The 17,852-nt window shown below is 32.8% G+C and overlaps 2 protein-coding genes across 4 annotated transcripts in view; one reads left to right on the top strand and one right to left on the bottom strand.

Annotated features, from left to right (window-relative positions):
• LOC134708211 (ETS translocation variant 1-like) overlaps positions 1-3,190 on the top strand; it is a 44,199-nt gene extending 41,009 nt beyond the window's left edge. Inside the window, exon 10 of the mRNA XM_063568570.1 lies at positions 300-3,190. Within this exon, the coding sequence (XP_063424640.1) occupies positions 300-746 (447 nt within the window). The 3' untranslated portion in view covers positions 747-3,190. The remainder of the gene's footprint in view (positions 1-299) is intronic.
• A 3,278-nt stretch (positions 3,191-6,468) lies between these two features.
• The window catches only part of LOC134708208 (origin recognition complex subunit 4-like), a 24,926-nt gene continuing 13,542 nt past the window's right edge, over positions 6,469-17,852 (bottom strand). For all 3 annotated transcript variants that reach the window (XM_063568567.1, XM_063568565.1, XM_063568566.1), the window contains exons 10-13: positions 8,688-8,796; positions 8,097-8,192; positions 7,723-7,787; positions 6,469-6,864 (exon numbers count right to left, since the gene is read on the bottom strand). In XM_063568567.1, the coding sequence (XP_063424637.1) occupies positions 6,682-6,864; positions 7,723-7,787; positions 8,097-8,192; positions 8,688-8,796 (453 nt within the window). In that variant the 3' untranslated portion in view covers positions 6,469-6,681. The remainder of the gene's footprint in view (positions 6,865-7,722; positions 7,788-8,096; positions 8,193-8,687; positions 8,797-17,852) is intronic.

Genomic DNA, 17,852 nt, shown 5'->3' with positions numbered 1-17,852 from the left:
TAATCATGCTGTTCATCATGTAAAAAACATACTCTGTACTTAAAGCAGTAAAGGAAAACAATACTAAAAGTCTAAGTCTAAGGGGAAATAACTCTTTGAGACCATAAATTATTTGAAATGGCCAGTTACATCCCTTCTATAGAATTCAGAGCTCATGTGAAGCAGGATAAATAATCTGATATTAAGAATATTTAATAAATAGTCCCAAATGTTCCAGTTATACAATGAGATATGTTCCTTATGAATATCTGCTTTGTAGAACTACAACTTTTCTAATTCATTCCAAATGTTCATTTTAGGTTGCACGTAGATGGGGAATACAGAAGAATCGTCCAGCCATGAATTATGATAAATTAAGTCGATCATTGAGATATTATTATGAAAAAGGTATAATGCAAAAAGTTGCAGGAGAACGTTATGTATATAAATTTGTTTGTGATCCTGAAGCTTTGTTTTCAATGGCATTTCCGGACAATCATCGACCCATTCTGAAAACTGAATGCTCAAGAGACGAATATTTACGTGACACAAACCACGGGTTTGAAAATCAGCCTATCAGTTTACATTCAGGACACATTTCTCAAGGACATCTGCCCCCAAGTCACATGACACCTGTACATATGATGCCTCCACCTACATCCACGTCCAATATGGCACCGTCAAATATGGAGCAGCGGTACCATTACATGCAGGATATGCAAAGAGTATACAGCTCAGGACCTTATATGGAAAATTGTGTGTATTGAAACTGGCTCAAACAGGGAACTTAACAATTCAGAATATACTGAGTATAAACTTATTAGTCTCTGTGAAACTGATTGGACAACAGTTATCGGTCCTGTTCTTTTGTATAAATTAGTTCAAAGTCAACAAGATGATTTTTTCAGTTGAAATTAATTTATAGACCAAAACAATTCTTTTATGTTTTCATGTTACCTACTTGGACCAATACTTTTTATCAAATTAAAAATAAGAAATATGTTGGGTCTTATGGAAATCATGTTCTCGCCTTAAATGATCTAAAGTTCAAAAACTGTCCTGAGATAGGAAAATTTTTCATTTACTATCTTGCTGCTTATAGCATAACAGTGAATACAATTTTATAAAAATTTATAGAAAACTGAGAGAAGTTTATATAAGACCTTATCAAGGTTGTTAATTAAAATGCCTTAAGTAGAACACTGAAAGTATAAAATTATTACTAATGTCAGGTCTGTTTATAATGGTGTAAGTGGCACTCTGTAGTTTTAATCTGACATATAAAACTTACAGGTCTAAAATTTTCAGTAAGTGTATAAAGACAACATTGAAGTTTACATCTTATTTATAACTTAGTCAGGTAAGAAAATATTAATCTCAATTGTGCCTCAGCTTTTACAAAGCAAAATGCCATAACTGTTTGTTTTTATTGGAGTTTTCCATGACAATGTCAAACCATGTAATAATATATAATATATTCCAACTGGAGTAGATGGTGATTTTAATTACAATGTGCAACTGTAACAATCATTAAATATTACATGTACTCCAGGGATGATTGTGATTGGCCTGGAACTTATACATGTATGTTGATTTATACTATGATTTTGATGATTCTTTGAAAATTTATAACACCAACTGAGCTTTGCAGGGGTGGATCGAGCCATTTTAAAGGGGGGGTCCAACGTCCAACTATATGCTCCCATTCAAATGCATTTATCGTCCAAAGAAACGGGGGGGGGATTCAACCGCTGGAATCCCCCCCTGGATCCGCCAACGCTTTGTCAGTTTCACAACCTCCAGCAACTATAGTCTTGCTTCAGTTTTCTTTTCTTTGTTAAATTGGACACTCACATATGTCCTGCAAAACCATCAATAATGATAAGTGCATTGTAACAATTTTAGATTTTTTCATTATCATGATTATATGATATTAATTTGACCATTTAATTTTTGATGGTTACCTGCATTTGCATGTACTGATAACATTCTTGACCTTACATTGTTAGTATATAGTTTTGAAAAAATAAATTGTTTGCTAGTCATCTTTATATGCAATTAGATTTAGTTTGCTTTTTGATAGTTCATACTTTTTACCTTGAAAGGTAAAAGCTTGAAATATGTCTATTTCCTATACTTTGATTACGTTTACCATTGTTGATTGTGGAAAGTGTCTATATGTTATTTAATTTTTGAAGTCCTGAACAACTGTAGTTGTTATAAATTACAAAGTCAAAATTAGTCCCATTATTGGTACAAAATAATTTGGTTTTTTTTTCTTGTAACATTTTCATTGCCAAAACTAAAGTTCTGTTGTTTATTTTTGCCTTCATCTGATGATGTAAAAAATATATGATTTTATGAAGCTTTTTGTGGATCAATAACTTTCAAGTTGATCTTTCCAATATTGTTAGGTAGGTTTCAACAAGGCTATAGCAATGTTTACTTTATTGAAACACTTTTGTAGAATGTAATGTAAGCATAAACATATATGTCTACAACACTTAGTTACATTGCTACCTGCTCAGTGGTATTTTTTTTATTTTTTATTGTTTAGTTGTAATGAATATCACTGAAAGTAAAAGCAGTGAAATTTCTGTGGCAAGGGAGATAATTCCAATGATTTTATAACCCATACAACTAGTGAAAATAAATTCTATATGTCATACATGTAGTTAACAAAATTTGAATTCAAATAGCATTGGAATTTGATTTTTTTTTTAAATGTTTGCCATTCTATAAACATGATGAAAACTCAATAATGATTTGATTTACAAATTACTCTAGAAAATTTCTCTTTTTTTTTGCCTTGTTCTGATTAGTTTTATGAAGTTGAACCACACTACAATGCTGTTTGTCTCACTATCACTGGGACATTTTTAAAATGAGTATTGCTGTAATAATTAACAACCAACATAACCAAACAATTGTACAGTATCTACATCTTACATCTAATTGTACATATTTGATTATATTGGTGATATAAAACTGTGCAAGCAGTTAGAATTTTTAAACACACTTTTTTAGTTCCAATGGGAGAATTGTGATCCCTGCAGGACACACCAGGAATTTTGTGACATTTGACAATAGATCTTATTTTGTTAAAATATTATTTACAAAATGTTATATTTTTAAAGGAAATGATATTTTATTTGTTAATAATTCCATTTCTAGTCAGATTGTTGTATATTTATATGTAAAGATTGTGATCATGTTGCCATGACAATAAAAATACATATGATATTGTTTTATTTTGTTGAGAGCCATATGTGGTAATGAAAACATACATTCAAAGCTACATTATCAACCGATTCCTTACAAAAGAAATACTGTCAGTTGTCTGTACAGTGAAAAAAAAATCTTTTCTGAAGGGCAAAACATTATACACGCATTATACCATCAAGAACGAAAACTGTAATTTTTTTTCAGGTTCAAATGATATCACAGAATATTTCTACCATTTGGAACACATATTACAGGGGTACTTATTTTAAATGCCAACACCACATTTTTTTGTCCAGCCTATGATTTTTGTGTCAGAAAGCTTACTTCTTAAAGTTCAACAGATATAGGAATAGTGATATGGCAGGGTTAACTTACTTCTTAAAAGCTTTATATTTTAGAAGGTGGAAGACCTGGATGCTACAGTTAAGTTTTAGTGTTTTGGTCTGTTTTTCTTATACTGTTTGCAAAAGGTCTACTATATTTAGTGTATGGAATGATTGTAATGTGTACATGTCTAACTGGCAGCTGTCATCTAATCTTGACCTAATTTTCATGGTTCAGCGGTCAAATTTATACGACCTTGACCTCATTTTCTTGGATCATGCTTAGTTTATGTGTTGTTATAATTAAGCTTGAAATTAAGGACTATCAACATGATATCAATGATTTATAAAGACGGTAAGACATTTCAGCGTGTGCACTCTTTATTTTATTGCTGATCAAATTTTAAAAAAAATAATGAAATAACAGCCATTTTCTTTATGTGCCATTCCCAAGACAGGAAGGAGCCTGGGAGCCTGTTTTTCAGTGGTTGTTTGTTCATGTCTTCCATATTTTTATAAAATGTCTTGTTATAAATAAGAATGTATGTTTTCAATTTTGAATTGTTTCACATTTTTTATGTCAAGGCCTTTTATAGCACACTTTATGGTTTGGGTTTTACTCAATATTGAAGGTCAAACTGTTGCCTATTTTTGTTTACATTCACTTCATTTGAACTCTAGTGGACAGTTGTCTCATTGGTAATTATACCACATTTCCTTATTTTTAATTTCAATAAAAGGGCAATAATTGTACAAATATGTTGGGGGTCCTTTAAAAGAGGGAAGAAGATACCAAAGGGACAGTCAAACTCATAAATCGAAAATAAACTGACAACACCATGGCTACAAATGAAAAAGACAAACAGACAAATAATAGTACTCATGACACAACCTAGAAAACTAAAGAATAAGCAACATGAACCCCACAAAAACTAGTGGCGATCTCAGGTGCTCTGGAAGGGTAAGCAGATCCTGCTCCACATGTGGCACCAATCGTGTTGCTTATGTGATAACAAATCCAGTAAATAGTCTAATTCTGCAGATCACATTAATGAAACGGATGGGGATTGAAGTTACGACGTAAGGAACATACCCAATATCAATATCAATATCGTACGGGGCCGGTATGGGTTGCGTGTGGAAAAAGCAAAATCCACTCGGGCTGTTGTGTACTTCAAAGACAATGCTGCTTTGTACACATGAGGCTGCTTACAAAACTGGATAATAGGAAACAAAGTATCTTTGTCCCAATAGTGTTTTGCAGGATGGACAACAGACACTTTTGGTCACCCGCAGGACACATTTGATTTTGTTTTTTCTCTTACCTTTAACAATCAGGATAAGAATTACAGGATCTTCCATACCTTATTTCTGCCAGATTGATAAAAAAAATATTTGAGTAATTTAGATTAAAAGGTAAAGGCATCACATGATAAACTTAAAAGCTAACCAATTGTGTGCAACTTTCCTAAAGCTGTAGTATAACTTAAGCCCTTAATGTCAAAATAATTACAATAAAGCCGTGCTCGTAACCAGGAATTTCCAAGGGGGGGAGTTCGTTGGACTCGAAAACTCGACTTTAACAGTCACAATTCGAACAGAACATTGACTTTAACAGTGCTTATTTGTTTTATTTTACCCCCTGGCTACGGGCATGGAAGCCATACCCCTATGTAAAGGGTCTTATGTAACAATTCCTGATTTATAGTTCTACAATTGGCCAAGTATTTTGTTTCAAGAGAATGTTTTTAGAACTGTTTGTAATAGTCTTGTAGATCATGTCTTCGAACTAGATGCTTGCATACAACCTACTTTAAGTTTGTCATACATATGTCACCAAATATTGATTCTGGTATGCTTTTAGAATTCAGTGGCGTCACAAGTGATGTATATTAACCTCATTATTATTTATACTAACTATAGAAAGCAATCAATACTAACTAAAGATCAGACACACAAACCATTTATGGTACCTAATACCTTGATTGGGAGAATAGTACTCTTACATGAAAGACTTTAAGGAACTTTACTTTACTTGCTGTTCTTCATCTTAAAAGTAACAGTAACAGTGAAATTGCTGATTATAATCTGCTATAAAATAGTCAACAACTGCCTGGTTAACTACAATATCCAAAACTTCCTGGCTTACTACAATATCCAAAACTTCCTGGTTAACTACAATATCCAAAACTTTACAAAAGAGAGAATAAATGTGGCAGACAATTAAGGAATAACTGTACTGTATTTGAAGAGTTGCCACCGTCAATTGTGGATTTGACGGTCGCAAATGCAGTTTTACTGGCGACGCGGAGCTTGCTTCTTACAATTATTTCTATCTATAATTAACTTGGTCCAGTAGTTTCAGTGGAAAATACTAGTAAAAATTTACAAATTTTATGAAAATTATTAAAAATTATCAAAGACAATAACTCCTTAGGGGGTCAATTGACCATTTCAGTCATGTTGTCAGACTTATTTGTAAATCTGACTTTGCTGAACATTATTGCTGTTTACAGTTTAACTCTATCTATAATAGTATTCAAGGGGCAGCAACCCAACAACAGGCTGTCGGATTCATCTGAAAATTTCAGGGCAGATAGATCTTGACCTGATAAACAATTTTATCCCATGTCAGATTTGCGCTAAATGCTTTTGTTTTTGAGTTATAAGCCAAAAACTGCATTTTACCCCTATGTTCTATTTTTAGCCATGGCGGCCATCTTGGTTGGTTGGCCAGGTCACACCACACATTTTTTAAACTAGATACCCCAATGATGATTTTTGCCAAGTTTGGTATAATTTGGTCCAGAAGTTTCAGAGAAGATTTTTGTAAAAGTTAACGACACCAGATGCAAAGTGATGAGAAAAGCTCACTTGGCAAAGGGCCAGGTGAGCTAAAAATGGTTGACCAAAATTATTTCTAGGACAGCAAGAAATTAGAAAAACTAATGGGATGAATTTATTATTACAAAAATAAATATAACATAATTTGGTGAATATTTCTATAATATTATGTTTTTGATGCCTCGTCTTTAGTAGATGATGAACACATTTTTATATCAAGTTTTGATATTCAAATATTATTTGTATAAATCTCAGTTTCTATGTTGTGCACTGTTCTTCTTTTCCTATCCTTGCCATCTAAAGAACAAAATCATATGACTGATGTTGATGCCCACTGTTTGACCTCTGTAGGGCATTGTGGGTATTTTTGTAATGCATCTGTGATCTGTGATGGATGAATAAGTAGTGACATTAGTCTGTACTCTTTCTGAATACGAGTCCCTGAACCATCAGTTGACTTAACAAGTTCTAATGCTAATAAATGTTCAAATGCCTACAAGAAAAAAACAACGTTATAAAACAAGAATAAAACATTGTAGGCTTGTCAATATCTTATTGATACACAAAAGATCATTGATCATAACATTCTATACATCCTATCCATGAACATTTTCAGAAATTTATCAATATAATATATGCTGAGATATTCAAGTCACAAAACAATGTTACACCTGTCAAGAAGATTACATAACTTTTGCAAGGTGCAGGAATCTAATATCTGTTCTAAAAATATAAATGATGTCATTGTAAAGTCATCTTTAAAAATTGGGAGTTATCTCCCATTGTCTAGAACTGAAGTATTTTAAATCAATTAATGGGCAATGCAATATTTGATTTTATTGTATAGCAATATAATATTTCCTACAGAATGTAATCAAAAGTGAGCGTGCAATAAACTAGTGCAATAAATCTTCAAAATTCATGACGTCATCAACAACAAAATCTTAGTTTAAACCAATTTTTACTTTCAAATATTATATTGCTATACAATAAAAAGGTTATTGCACAAATATTGAGGAATATTGTCCCTTGTAGAACATATATTGCACACGCAAGCTCGTGCAATATAAAATTCTACTCGGGACAATATTCCCCAATATTCATGCAATAACCCTATATTACTTCCCACTGATAAATTAAAGCAATTACTACCCTTCTGTGCTTACAAGCATTTTGATTAAAGCTCTGGAATGATAAATATATAATGCCCTTCTAGTACTTTAATATTGTATTATATTTATCATTAGGGATCAATGTTTTGTTTTCTAATTAATGATAAGATGCAAGTCTTGCACTGCCCTTTTACATTTGTAAATCTACTAACCATTATGTTGTAACTATATTCACTCACCTTGAGAACAACTGCCTTTTCATACATCTGCATTGAAGATCTTTTCTGAGCAAACTTTGCATACTCTAAAAAATGTATAATAATGTGTGTGATCACATGTAGGGAAATGAAATGTGTGTCAATTAAAGAACAAGGCATGTCTATACAGTAGAAAATATGTGTATAACAATCAATTGTGTTGGCAAATATAAAGTGTCTAGTATATCAAATCATGTTTGTCAAGGCAGTTATGCTAATAAAAATAAAAATCATGCATTTAAATGTGTTATAGTACTTCTGTACATTGGTAATTGGTAAGAAAATATATAAAGAAAATCTTAAGTCCACGAAGGGGGTGATATAATATTTCGACTTGTTTATCAAATATAACATACCACTGTAAACCATCTCAAAATTGAAAGGCTCTCCATCATAAATATCTGTCAGATGTTTCATGGCAATGATCAAACACAACTCTAATATAGATATTCCTATAAAACAAAAACAATACATGAAGGGAGATAACTCAAGAATAGTGAAAGTGGTTGGTGGTTACTAGCATTAATATTGAGTACTGAGGACTCGTTAATTTTTGTTGGATACCAATTTTCGTGGTTTTTGTGGATACAGGGGAATCACAAATTTAAATGTTCAACGAAATTCCAATTTTCTATAGAAAAGTATGCTGACTGCCATAACCGCGAAATAAAAAATCCATGAATATGTAAGTTTTTACCAATCCACGAAAAATTAGTTCCCACGAAAATAAATGCATCCACAATATAAGTTTTATACCATTTAATTGAGGCAAACTTGAATTAGCATTTTATAATGTTTTTCTATTAACTGTGGTATTGTTATGTCATGTTTAACAATTGAATTTTTCATTTCCCAACATATGATAGTTGATAAAATGTTTCTATGTAAGAAACACAAATTTTTAACAAAGTTCATGTAAATATTTTCTATGTAACATGTTTATATACCATGCAACATTGCTGATTTGCTGTCTGTAGATGTAACTTTCATTGCTTCTACAAAATCACTGGGTGTTGGGAAAGGGTGAGTCTCATTTAGTTGACAAACAACATACATCTGAAACAAATACATATCATCATTATCATTACATAACAGGGTTTAATATATCACTCTTATCCTTAAAGGGAAAATTCACGATTTTTTACTTATGGTTTAAATATGTTCATCATGACATAATATATATATTCACAAAGTTTTATCGCTATATGTGCAGTAATAAAGGAGAAATTCAATATTTAATGAAAAAATATTAACTACTTCCTGTAGGTCGTGACGTTTTCTCCTGGTTTTTGCATGCAGGGATTTAAAATACAATCATTAAAAGTCTTGGTTTTTAATCATATTTTAACGTAATCGTAAGCGCGCCGATGACTTATGCTTTATCTAAATAACCATCCGATAATAAGAAGATAAAACGCACAGGCTTTCAATTGTACATATTCATGAGATAAATTTTATATGTTAAACATAAATATTCGAATTATTTTTGTAGACAACACAAAAAGTTATAAATTTATTTTTAATTAATATATTTTCGGACTGATAAGGTGAACAAAGTAAAGTACAATAATCTGTAAAGACAATATGTTGGTGTACTCTTATTGACCTTTTACTATCTCTGCTATGACTTGGTTGATATGATGTGTGTATTCACGGTTCTGTGGCAATACTCGTAGATGGCTTGTTGAAAGGTAAATTGTTATTTGCACTTCAGTATTTAACCACACCTCTCGGGCACACCTTCCCAGGTGTGACTGTCTATTCGGATCAGTGAATTATAAGACAAGGGAGCATTCAATACACATATTTAAAATATATATTCAAGTTGGTGACAAATAAAAATTGATCGCCGTGGAATTATTTAATTATGTTTGGTGCTATTATTTATTTGAATTCAAATAAGTTAATTTACTTAGAAATACACAATTTTCGGTTAATGACGGAAAACGTAAATCACATGTCCGATTGAAATGATTTACACCTTTTGTCCTTGATTGATGTCTAATAAAAAGGAGAACTTAGAAATTATAAATAGCTTTACCAAAGTATTTTTATTTGTCTTTATTAGGCAAATAAATGAATGAGAACACTTAGATTTAGACTTTTTAAAAGCCACGTATAAATTAATAACTGATAACTCTACCGAAGCGGAATATAATATGAACGAATAAAGAAAAAATATTTTTCTACTTGAGAAGTTTTAAAAAATTGACAGCAAATTTAAAGTCTTCTTGGAATGGAATCGAAAAATTACGAACAGATATTCTTTATCAAGTGTGAAAAACGTCAACCAAATTTAATCATAATCGGGGACGTCCTTATTAAAATAGTCTTCGTCTCACAACGTATAATACTTAATAACTATTTAACCAAAGATGTTTAATCAAAGAGCTGATAGCTCTGAAGTGGAAGAAGGTGAATAAAAGGTAACTTGAATTACCATAAAAGCAGCCCCACTTACCCAGGGTTCTTTGTTCCATTATCGTTAAAATATATTTTTTTTCTTCAAACAAGAAAAGGTCATAAGTACATGGATTTCCCATCCGTACAATCATTTTCTATGTTCAGTTGACTATGAAAATTAGGTAAAATCTTTAATTTGGCAGTAATTAAGAAGATCATATCAAGAGGAACACATGTGTACTAAGTTTCAAGTTGATTGGATTTCAACTTCATCAAAAACTACCTCGACCATTAACTTTATAACAAGAAGCAGGACGGACGGACAGACTAGAAAACATATTGCCCATAAATGGAGCATAAAAATAGTAAGACTTGTTACATACCCGCCAACTTTTGAAAGTTCCAATATGGGTTTTTACTGCACAACAACAATTTTAAAGGTTATAATTTTTAGAGACGTATTTTGCAAGATCTGGATTGTCTAGAAAAAGTGTCATATTTGTATGATGAACTTACATGCCTTTTCCTTAAGTCTGTTTGCATGATTCTAGTTATATATTACATCGGTAGAAAAAATATACATGAAGCTAGCAGACCAGGGTTTATTTTCCAGATTAAGAATATTAGATGCTTGTTGAAATTTCCAATTTTGAATTATGCACAAGATGGACCTTTAACAGGTTGGGAACAACACTCCAAATGAGGGTAACCTAACTGGAAGTTCATCACAACCCACTGTAAAAAATGAGCACAAAAAAAGTCATTTATATTCATATTATCTGATGAAACTTTTCCCCAAGAACTATGCATCTATTAAGTACTGAATGGTCAAAACATCATGTTTTTTTATCGACATCAATTTTGTCGTAAATGTAACCAAATGATGTAGAAATTGTGTTTTTTCTTCAAATTTCCATCAAATTGTAATGTTTATAGTTCCCTTATTGCCTCTCTATTTGAATAAAATATATTAATAAGAAGAATCTGTTTCTTGTTTTGTTTTTGACAAATGATTGTTCACTGCTTGCAAATGAATCATTATATTTATATATCTTATCTGTATATATTTTTGTTCATGTCTCCATCTCCTTATCATTTGTAAATGTATAGACAAATAAGAAAGAAATAAGCTCCACATGTATATTTGCAACATCGTAAATTAATTAAAAAAATAACATACACTAACACTAGTACTGCATGGATTTTAAGCATTATGAGAGTCATATTTGTAGAAAGCTTAAAGAGACTTTAAAGCAGTGTAAAATGTCTTGCTATTTCTTAGCTTACACAATAAAATCTAATATATACTAACATTTACTAATTCAAATTTCAAGATTTTACTAGAACTATGAACCAAAGCAAGTTATAGATCGACCTGTATTTAAATCAAATTGGTCCTCTTCTTCTTCTTCTTTTGGTATACCGAATTGGATGATTACATACTGTTGGTATACATGGACTAGTCTATTTACAAAACTTTTACCCCAATTTTCACAAAATGTATGTTTCTTTCTTATGTTCAATGTATACATGTATATATTTTAAATTGCGCTGTAGTTCCGTAACTTTCTATCCGGGCGTATAAACGAATCGTCGACAAGTGCGCACATTTTTTTAATCAACATTTCTGGAATGATCGAACTATGTCCTTTACTATTGACAACGAGTAGATATTACATTTTCCCATAGACATATAATACAATTATATGTCTCTGATTTTCCCAAATTAACCCTTGGAAAAAATACGTATACAGACCTGCCAACTTTTGAAAATCTCCATGGGGGATTTAGCGCGCGACAAGATTTTTAAGGGTTACAATTTTAGCGACTTTTCTGTGAGCATTGTTTTTTACTCCTAAAATAGTCTAAGTTCTCTTCTTTTTTCTTTTGGTATACTAATGATGAGCTTGTAGGCCTTGGTTACTTTTATTTGCATGATTCTTGTACTATTAAATTATAAAATTGACAAAATAACTGAGGAATAGAGAAAATGACATTAACTAGAGGCTCTAAAGAGCCTGTGTCGCTCACCTTGGTCTATGTGCATATTAAACAAAGGACACAAATGGATTCATGACAAAATTGTATTTTGGTGATGGTGATGTGTTTGAAGTTCTTACTTTACTGAACGATTTTGCTTCTTACAATTATATCTATCATGAACTTTGCCCATTAGTAACAGAGAACTATATTTGGTAAAAATTTACATAAATTTACCAAATTAATGAAAATTGTTAAAAATTGACTATAAAGGGCAATAACTCCTTAAGGGGTCAATTGACCATTTAGGTCATGTTGACTTATTTGTAGATCTTACTTTGCTGAACATTATTGCTGTTTACAGTTTATCGCTATCTATAATAGTATTCAAGATAACCAAAAACGGCAAATTTTCTTTAAAAATTACCAATTGGAGGGCAGCAACCCAACAACCAGTTGTCCAATTCATCTGAAAAATTCAGGGCAGATAGATATTGACTTGATTAACAATTTAACTTCTTGTCAGATTTGCTCTAGATGCTTTGGTTTCATAGTTATAAGCCAAAAACTGCATTTTACCCCTATGTTCTATTTTTAGCCGTGGCGGCCATCTTGGTTGAATGGCCAGGTCATCGGACACATTTTTCAAACTAGATACCCCAAAGATGATTGTGGCCTAGTAGTTTCAGTGGAGATTTTGTAAAAGATTACTTAGATTTATGAACTAGAGGCTCTAAAGAGCCTGTGTCGCTCACCTTGGTCTATGTGCATATTAAACAAAGGACACAAATGGATTCATGACAAAATTGTATTTTGGTGATGGTGATGTGTTTGAAGTTCTTACTTTACTGAACGATTTTGCTTCTTACAATTATATCTATCATGAACTTTGCCCATTAGTAACAGAGAACTATATTTGGTAAAAATTTACATAAATTTACCAAATTAATGAAAATTGTTAAAAATTGACTATAAAGGGCAATAACTCCTAAGGGGTCAATTGACCATTTAGGTCATTTTGACTTATTTGTAGATCTTACTTTGCTGAACATTATTGCTGTTTACAGTTTATCGCTATCTATAATAGTATTCAAGATAACCAAAAACGGCAAAATTTCTTTAAAAATTACCAATTGGAGGGCAGCTACCCAACAACCAGTTGTCAAATTCATCTGAAAAATTCAGGGCAGATAGATATTGACTTGATTAACAATTTAACATCTTGTCAGATTTGCTCTAGATGCTTTGGTTTCATAGTTATAAGCAAAAAACTGCATTTTACCCCTATGTTCTTTTTTTAGCCGTGGCGGCCATCTTGGTTGAATGGCCAGGTCATCGGACACATTTTTCAAACTAGATACCCCAAAGATGATTGTGGCCTAGTAGTTTCAGTGGAGATTTTGTAAAAGATTACTTAAATTTATGAAAAATGGTTAAAGATTGACTATAAAGGGCAATAACTCCTAAAGGGGTCAACTGACCATTTTGGTCATGTTGACTTATTTGTAGATCTTACTTTGCTGAACATTATTGCTGTTTACAATTTATCTCTATCTATAATAATGTTCAAGATAATAACCAAAAACAGCAAAATTTCCTCAAAATTACCAATTCAGGGGCAGCAACCCAACAACCGATTGACCGATTCATCTGAAAATTTCAGGGCAGATAGTTCTTGACCTGATAAACATTTTTATCCCATGTCAGATTTCCTCAAAATGCTTTGGTTTCTGAGTTATAAGCCAAAAACTGCATTTTACCCCTATGTTCTATTTTTAGCGGTGGCGGCCATCTTGGTTGGTTGACCAGGTCACGCCACACATTTTTTAAACTAGATACCCCAAAGATGATTGTGGCCAAGTTTGGATTAATTTGGCCAAGTAGTTTCAGAGGAGAAGATTTTTGTAAAAGATTACTTAAAATTTACGAAAAATGGTTAAAAATTGACTATAAAGGGCAATAACTCCTAAATGGGTCAACTGACCATTTTGGTCATGTTGACTTATTTGTAGATCTTATTTTGCTGAACATTATTGCTGTTTACAATTTATCTCTATCTATAATAATATTCAAGATAATAACCAAAAACAGCAAAATTTCCTCAAAATTACAAATTCAGGGGCAGCAACCCAACAACCGATCGACCGATTCATCTGAAAATTTTAGGGCAGATAGATCTTGACCTGATAAACATTTTTATCCCATGTCAGATTTCCTCAAAATGCTTTGGTTTTTGAGTTATAAGCCAAAAACTGCATTTTACCCCTTTGTTCTATTTTTAGCCGTGGCGGCCATCTTGGTTGGTTGACCAGGTCACGCCACACATTTTTTAAACTTGATACCCCAAAGATGATTGTGGCCAAGTTTGGATTAATTTGGCCAAGTAGTTTCAGAGGAGAAGATTTTTGTAAAAGATTACTTTAATTAACGAAAAATGGTTAAAAATTGACTATAAAGGGCAATAACTCCTAAACGGGTCAACTGACCATTTTGGTCATGTTGACTTATTTGTAGATCTTACTTTGCTGAACATTATTGCTGTTTACAGTTTATCTCTAACTATAATAATATTCAAGATAATAACCAAAAACAGCAAAATTTCTTCAAAATTACCAATTCAGGGGCAGCAACCCAACAACCAATTGACCGATTCATCTGAAAATTTCAGGGCAGATAGATCTTGACCTGATAAACATTTTTACCCCTGTCAGATTTGTTCTAAATGCTTTGGTTTTTGAGTTATAAGCCAAAAACTGCATTTTACCCCTATGTTCTATTTTTAGCCGTGGCGGCCATCTTGGTTGGTTGACCGGGTCACGCCACACATTTTTTAAACTAGATACCCCAATGATGATTGTGGCCAAGTTTGGTTTGATTTGGCCCAGTAGTTTCAGAGGAGAAGATTTTTGTAAAAGTTAACGACGACGGACGACGACGACGACGGACGACGGACGACGACGGACGACGACGGACGACGGACGACGGACGCCAAGTGATGAGAAAAGCTCACTTGGCCCTTCGGGCCAGGTGAGCTAAAAATGGTTAAAGATTGACTATAAAGGGCAATAACTCCTAAAGGGGTCAACTGACCATTTTGGTCATGTTGACTTATTTGTAGATCTTACTTTGCTGAACATTATTGCTGTTTACAATTTATCTCTATCTATAATAATATTCAAGATAATAACCAAAAACAGCAAAATTACCAATTCAGGGGCAGCAACCCAACAACCGATTGACCGATTCATCTGAAAATTTCAGGGCAGATAGTTCTTGACCTGATAAACATTTTTATCCCATGTCAGATTTCCTCAAAATGCTTTGGTTTTTGAGTTATAAGCCAAAAACTGCATTTTACCCCTATGTTCTATTTTTAGCGGTGGCGGCCATCTTGGTTAGTTGACCGGGTCACGCCACACATTTTTTAAACTAGATACCCCAAAGATGATTGTGGCCAAGTTTGGATTAATTTGGCCAAGTAGTTTCAGAGGAGAAGATTTTTGTAAAAGATTACTTTAATTTACGAAAAATGGTTAAAAATTGACTATAAAGGGCAATAACTCCTAAACGGGTCAACTGACCATTTTGGTCATGTTGACTTATTTGTAGATCTTACTTTGCTGAACATTGTTGCTGTTTACAGTTTATCTCTAACTATAATAATATTCAAGATAATAACCAAAAACAGCAAAATTTCTTCAAAATTACCAATTCAGGGGCAGCAACCCAACAACCGATTGACGGATTCATCTGAAAATTTCAGGGCAGATAGATCTTGACCTGATAAACATTTTTACCCCATGTCAGATTTCCTCAAAATGCTTTGGTTTTTGAGTTATAAGCCAAAAACTGCATTTTACCCTTTGTTCTATTTTTAGCCATGGCGGCCATCTTGGTTGGTTGACCAGGTCACGCCACACATTTTTTAACTTAGATACCCCAAAGATGATTGTGGCCAAGTTTGGATTAATTTGGCCAAGTAGTTTCAGAGGAGAAGATTTTTGTAAAAGATTACTTTAATTAACAAAAAATGGTTAAAAATTGACTATAAAGGGCAATAACTCCTAAACGGGTCAACTGACCATTTTGGTCATGTTGACTTATTTGTAGATCTTACTTTGCTGAACATTGTTGCTGTTTACAGTTTATCTCTAACTATAATAATATTCAAGATAATAACCAAAAACAGCAAAATTTCTTCAAAATTACCAATTCAGGGGCAGCAACCCAACAACCGATTGACCGATTCATCTGAAAATTTCAGGGCAGATAGATCTTGACCTGATAAACATTTTTACCCCATGTCAGATTTGCTCTAAATGCTTTGGTTTTTGAGTTATAAGCCAAAAACTGCATTTTACCCCTATGTTCTATTTTTAGCCATGGCGGCCATCTTGGTTGGTTGACCGGGTCACGCCACACATTTTTTAAACTAGATACCCCAATGATGATTGTGGCCAAGTTTGGTTTGATTTGGCCCAGTAGTTTCAGAGGAGAAGATTTTTGTAAAAGTTAACGACGACGGACGACGGACGCCAAGTGATGAGAAAAGCTCACTTGGCCCTTCGGGCCAGGTGAGCTAAAAATTAAGGACTCAAAGTAGAGACCCCCCCTTTCCCCCCTCCAAAGAACTTCTTATCTATGAACCTTGACTCAAAACACCTAAAACTACATGTCCTAAAGTAAGAAGGATGAAGACAGATTTTGATTTAGTCTTACTCAATCCTCATGGTCTTTATATCAGTATCAATGAGAAAATGGATTAAATTTGAGTTATCTTTCTTTGTATTCAGAGGTGCTCTTACCTGCGGAGGCTTATACAGTAACACAGTAGATCAACAGACACACGATGTCTGGTTTCAAAAATTAAACAAATTTCAAGATAAACGATGTTTTCTGGAGAGTTCTTTACAGTTCTCATCTTTCAATTAATTATGATTTTGCTGTGGAACTACGGCAAATGTTGCAAATTGTGCTTGTATGATAAATTGAATAAAATTGAAAGGCTGTTTGACCAAATTTATACAAATTAATTTTGAGGATTGTTATGACCCATTAGGTAATCTGATTACATACAACCACTAATTATGACACCTGTTGTACCTGTTGTGACTGTTGATTAGCTTAGGGTCATTAACTTGTCATAATATGTCCCCAGGTAAAATGATTGATCAGAAAAACTTCAGAATCGGTAAACAATAATTTTTTCGGGTATATTTGTTGAAAATCGGGATTTTGACTAATTTTACAATCCCGATATCGGGATTCGGGTTGAGGGCTAAAAATCGGGATGATACCGCGAAAATCGGGATAGTTGGCAGGTCTGCGTATATTTGTATATCTTCAATTTTTTTTTTTTTTTTTTTTTTGTATCATTTTTTTTTTATAAATAATATTCTTTACACCAGAAATTTTATTTATAAACAAGCGTATGAGTTAAGTAATGACTAGTATATTATATCACTTTCGGACACGCAAGACAGAGATGTATATTATACATGCACCTGATAGTTCAAAATGGAAAGTTATAAGTTATCGGCCGTGTACACTGATCAATACCTACAGAAGTGAAACGATGCATGAACTTGCAAGCCCGACAGGAAATCGCTTGAATACCTGGACGTGTCACCTTACACCCCTCACAATACCTTTGGGAGTAATACCTTAAGCCATGCAGGTGATCATTGGAGCGAAGATCCTAATTTATTTGAATAAAGTATATTACTTTA

Source organism: Mytilus trossulus, chromosome 2 (assembly GCF_036588685.1).
Source record: "Mytilus trossulus isolate FHL-02 chromosome 2, PNRI_Mtr1.1.1.hap1, whole genome shotgun sequence".
Lineage (NCBI taxonomy): Eukaryota > Metazoa > Mollusca > Bivalvia > Mytilida > Mytilidae > Mytilus > Mytilus trossulus.
This window is presented reverse-complemented; position numbering and strand designations above follow the sequence as displayed.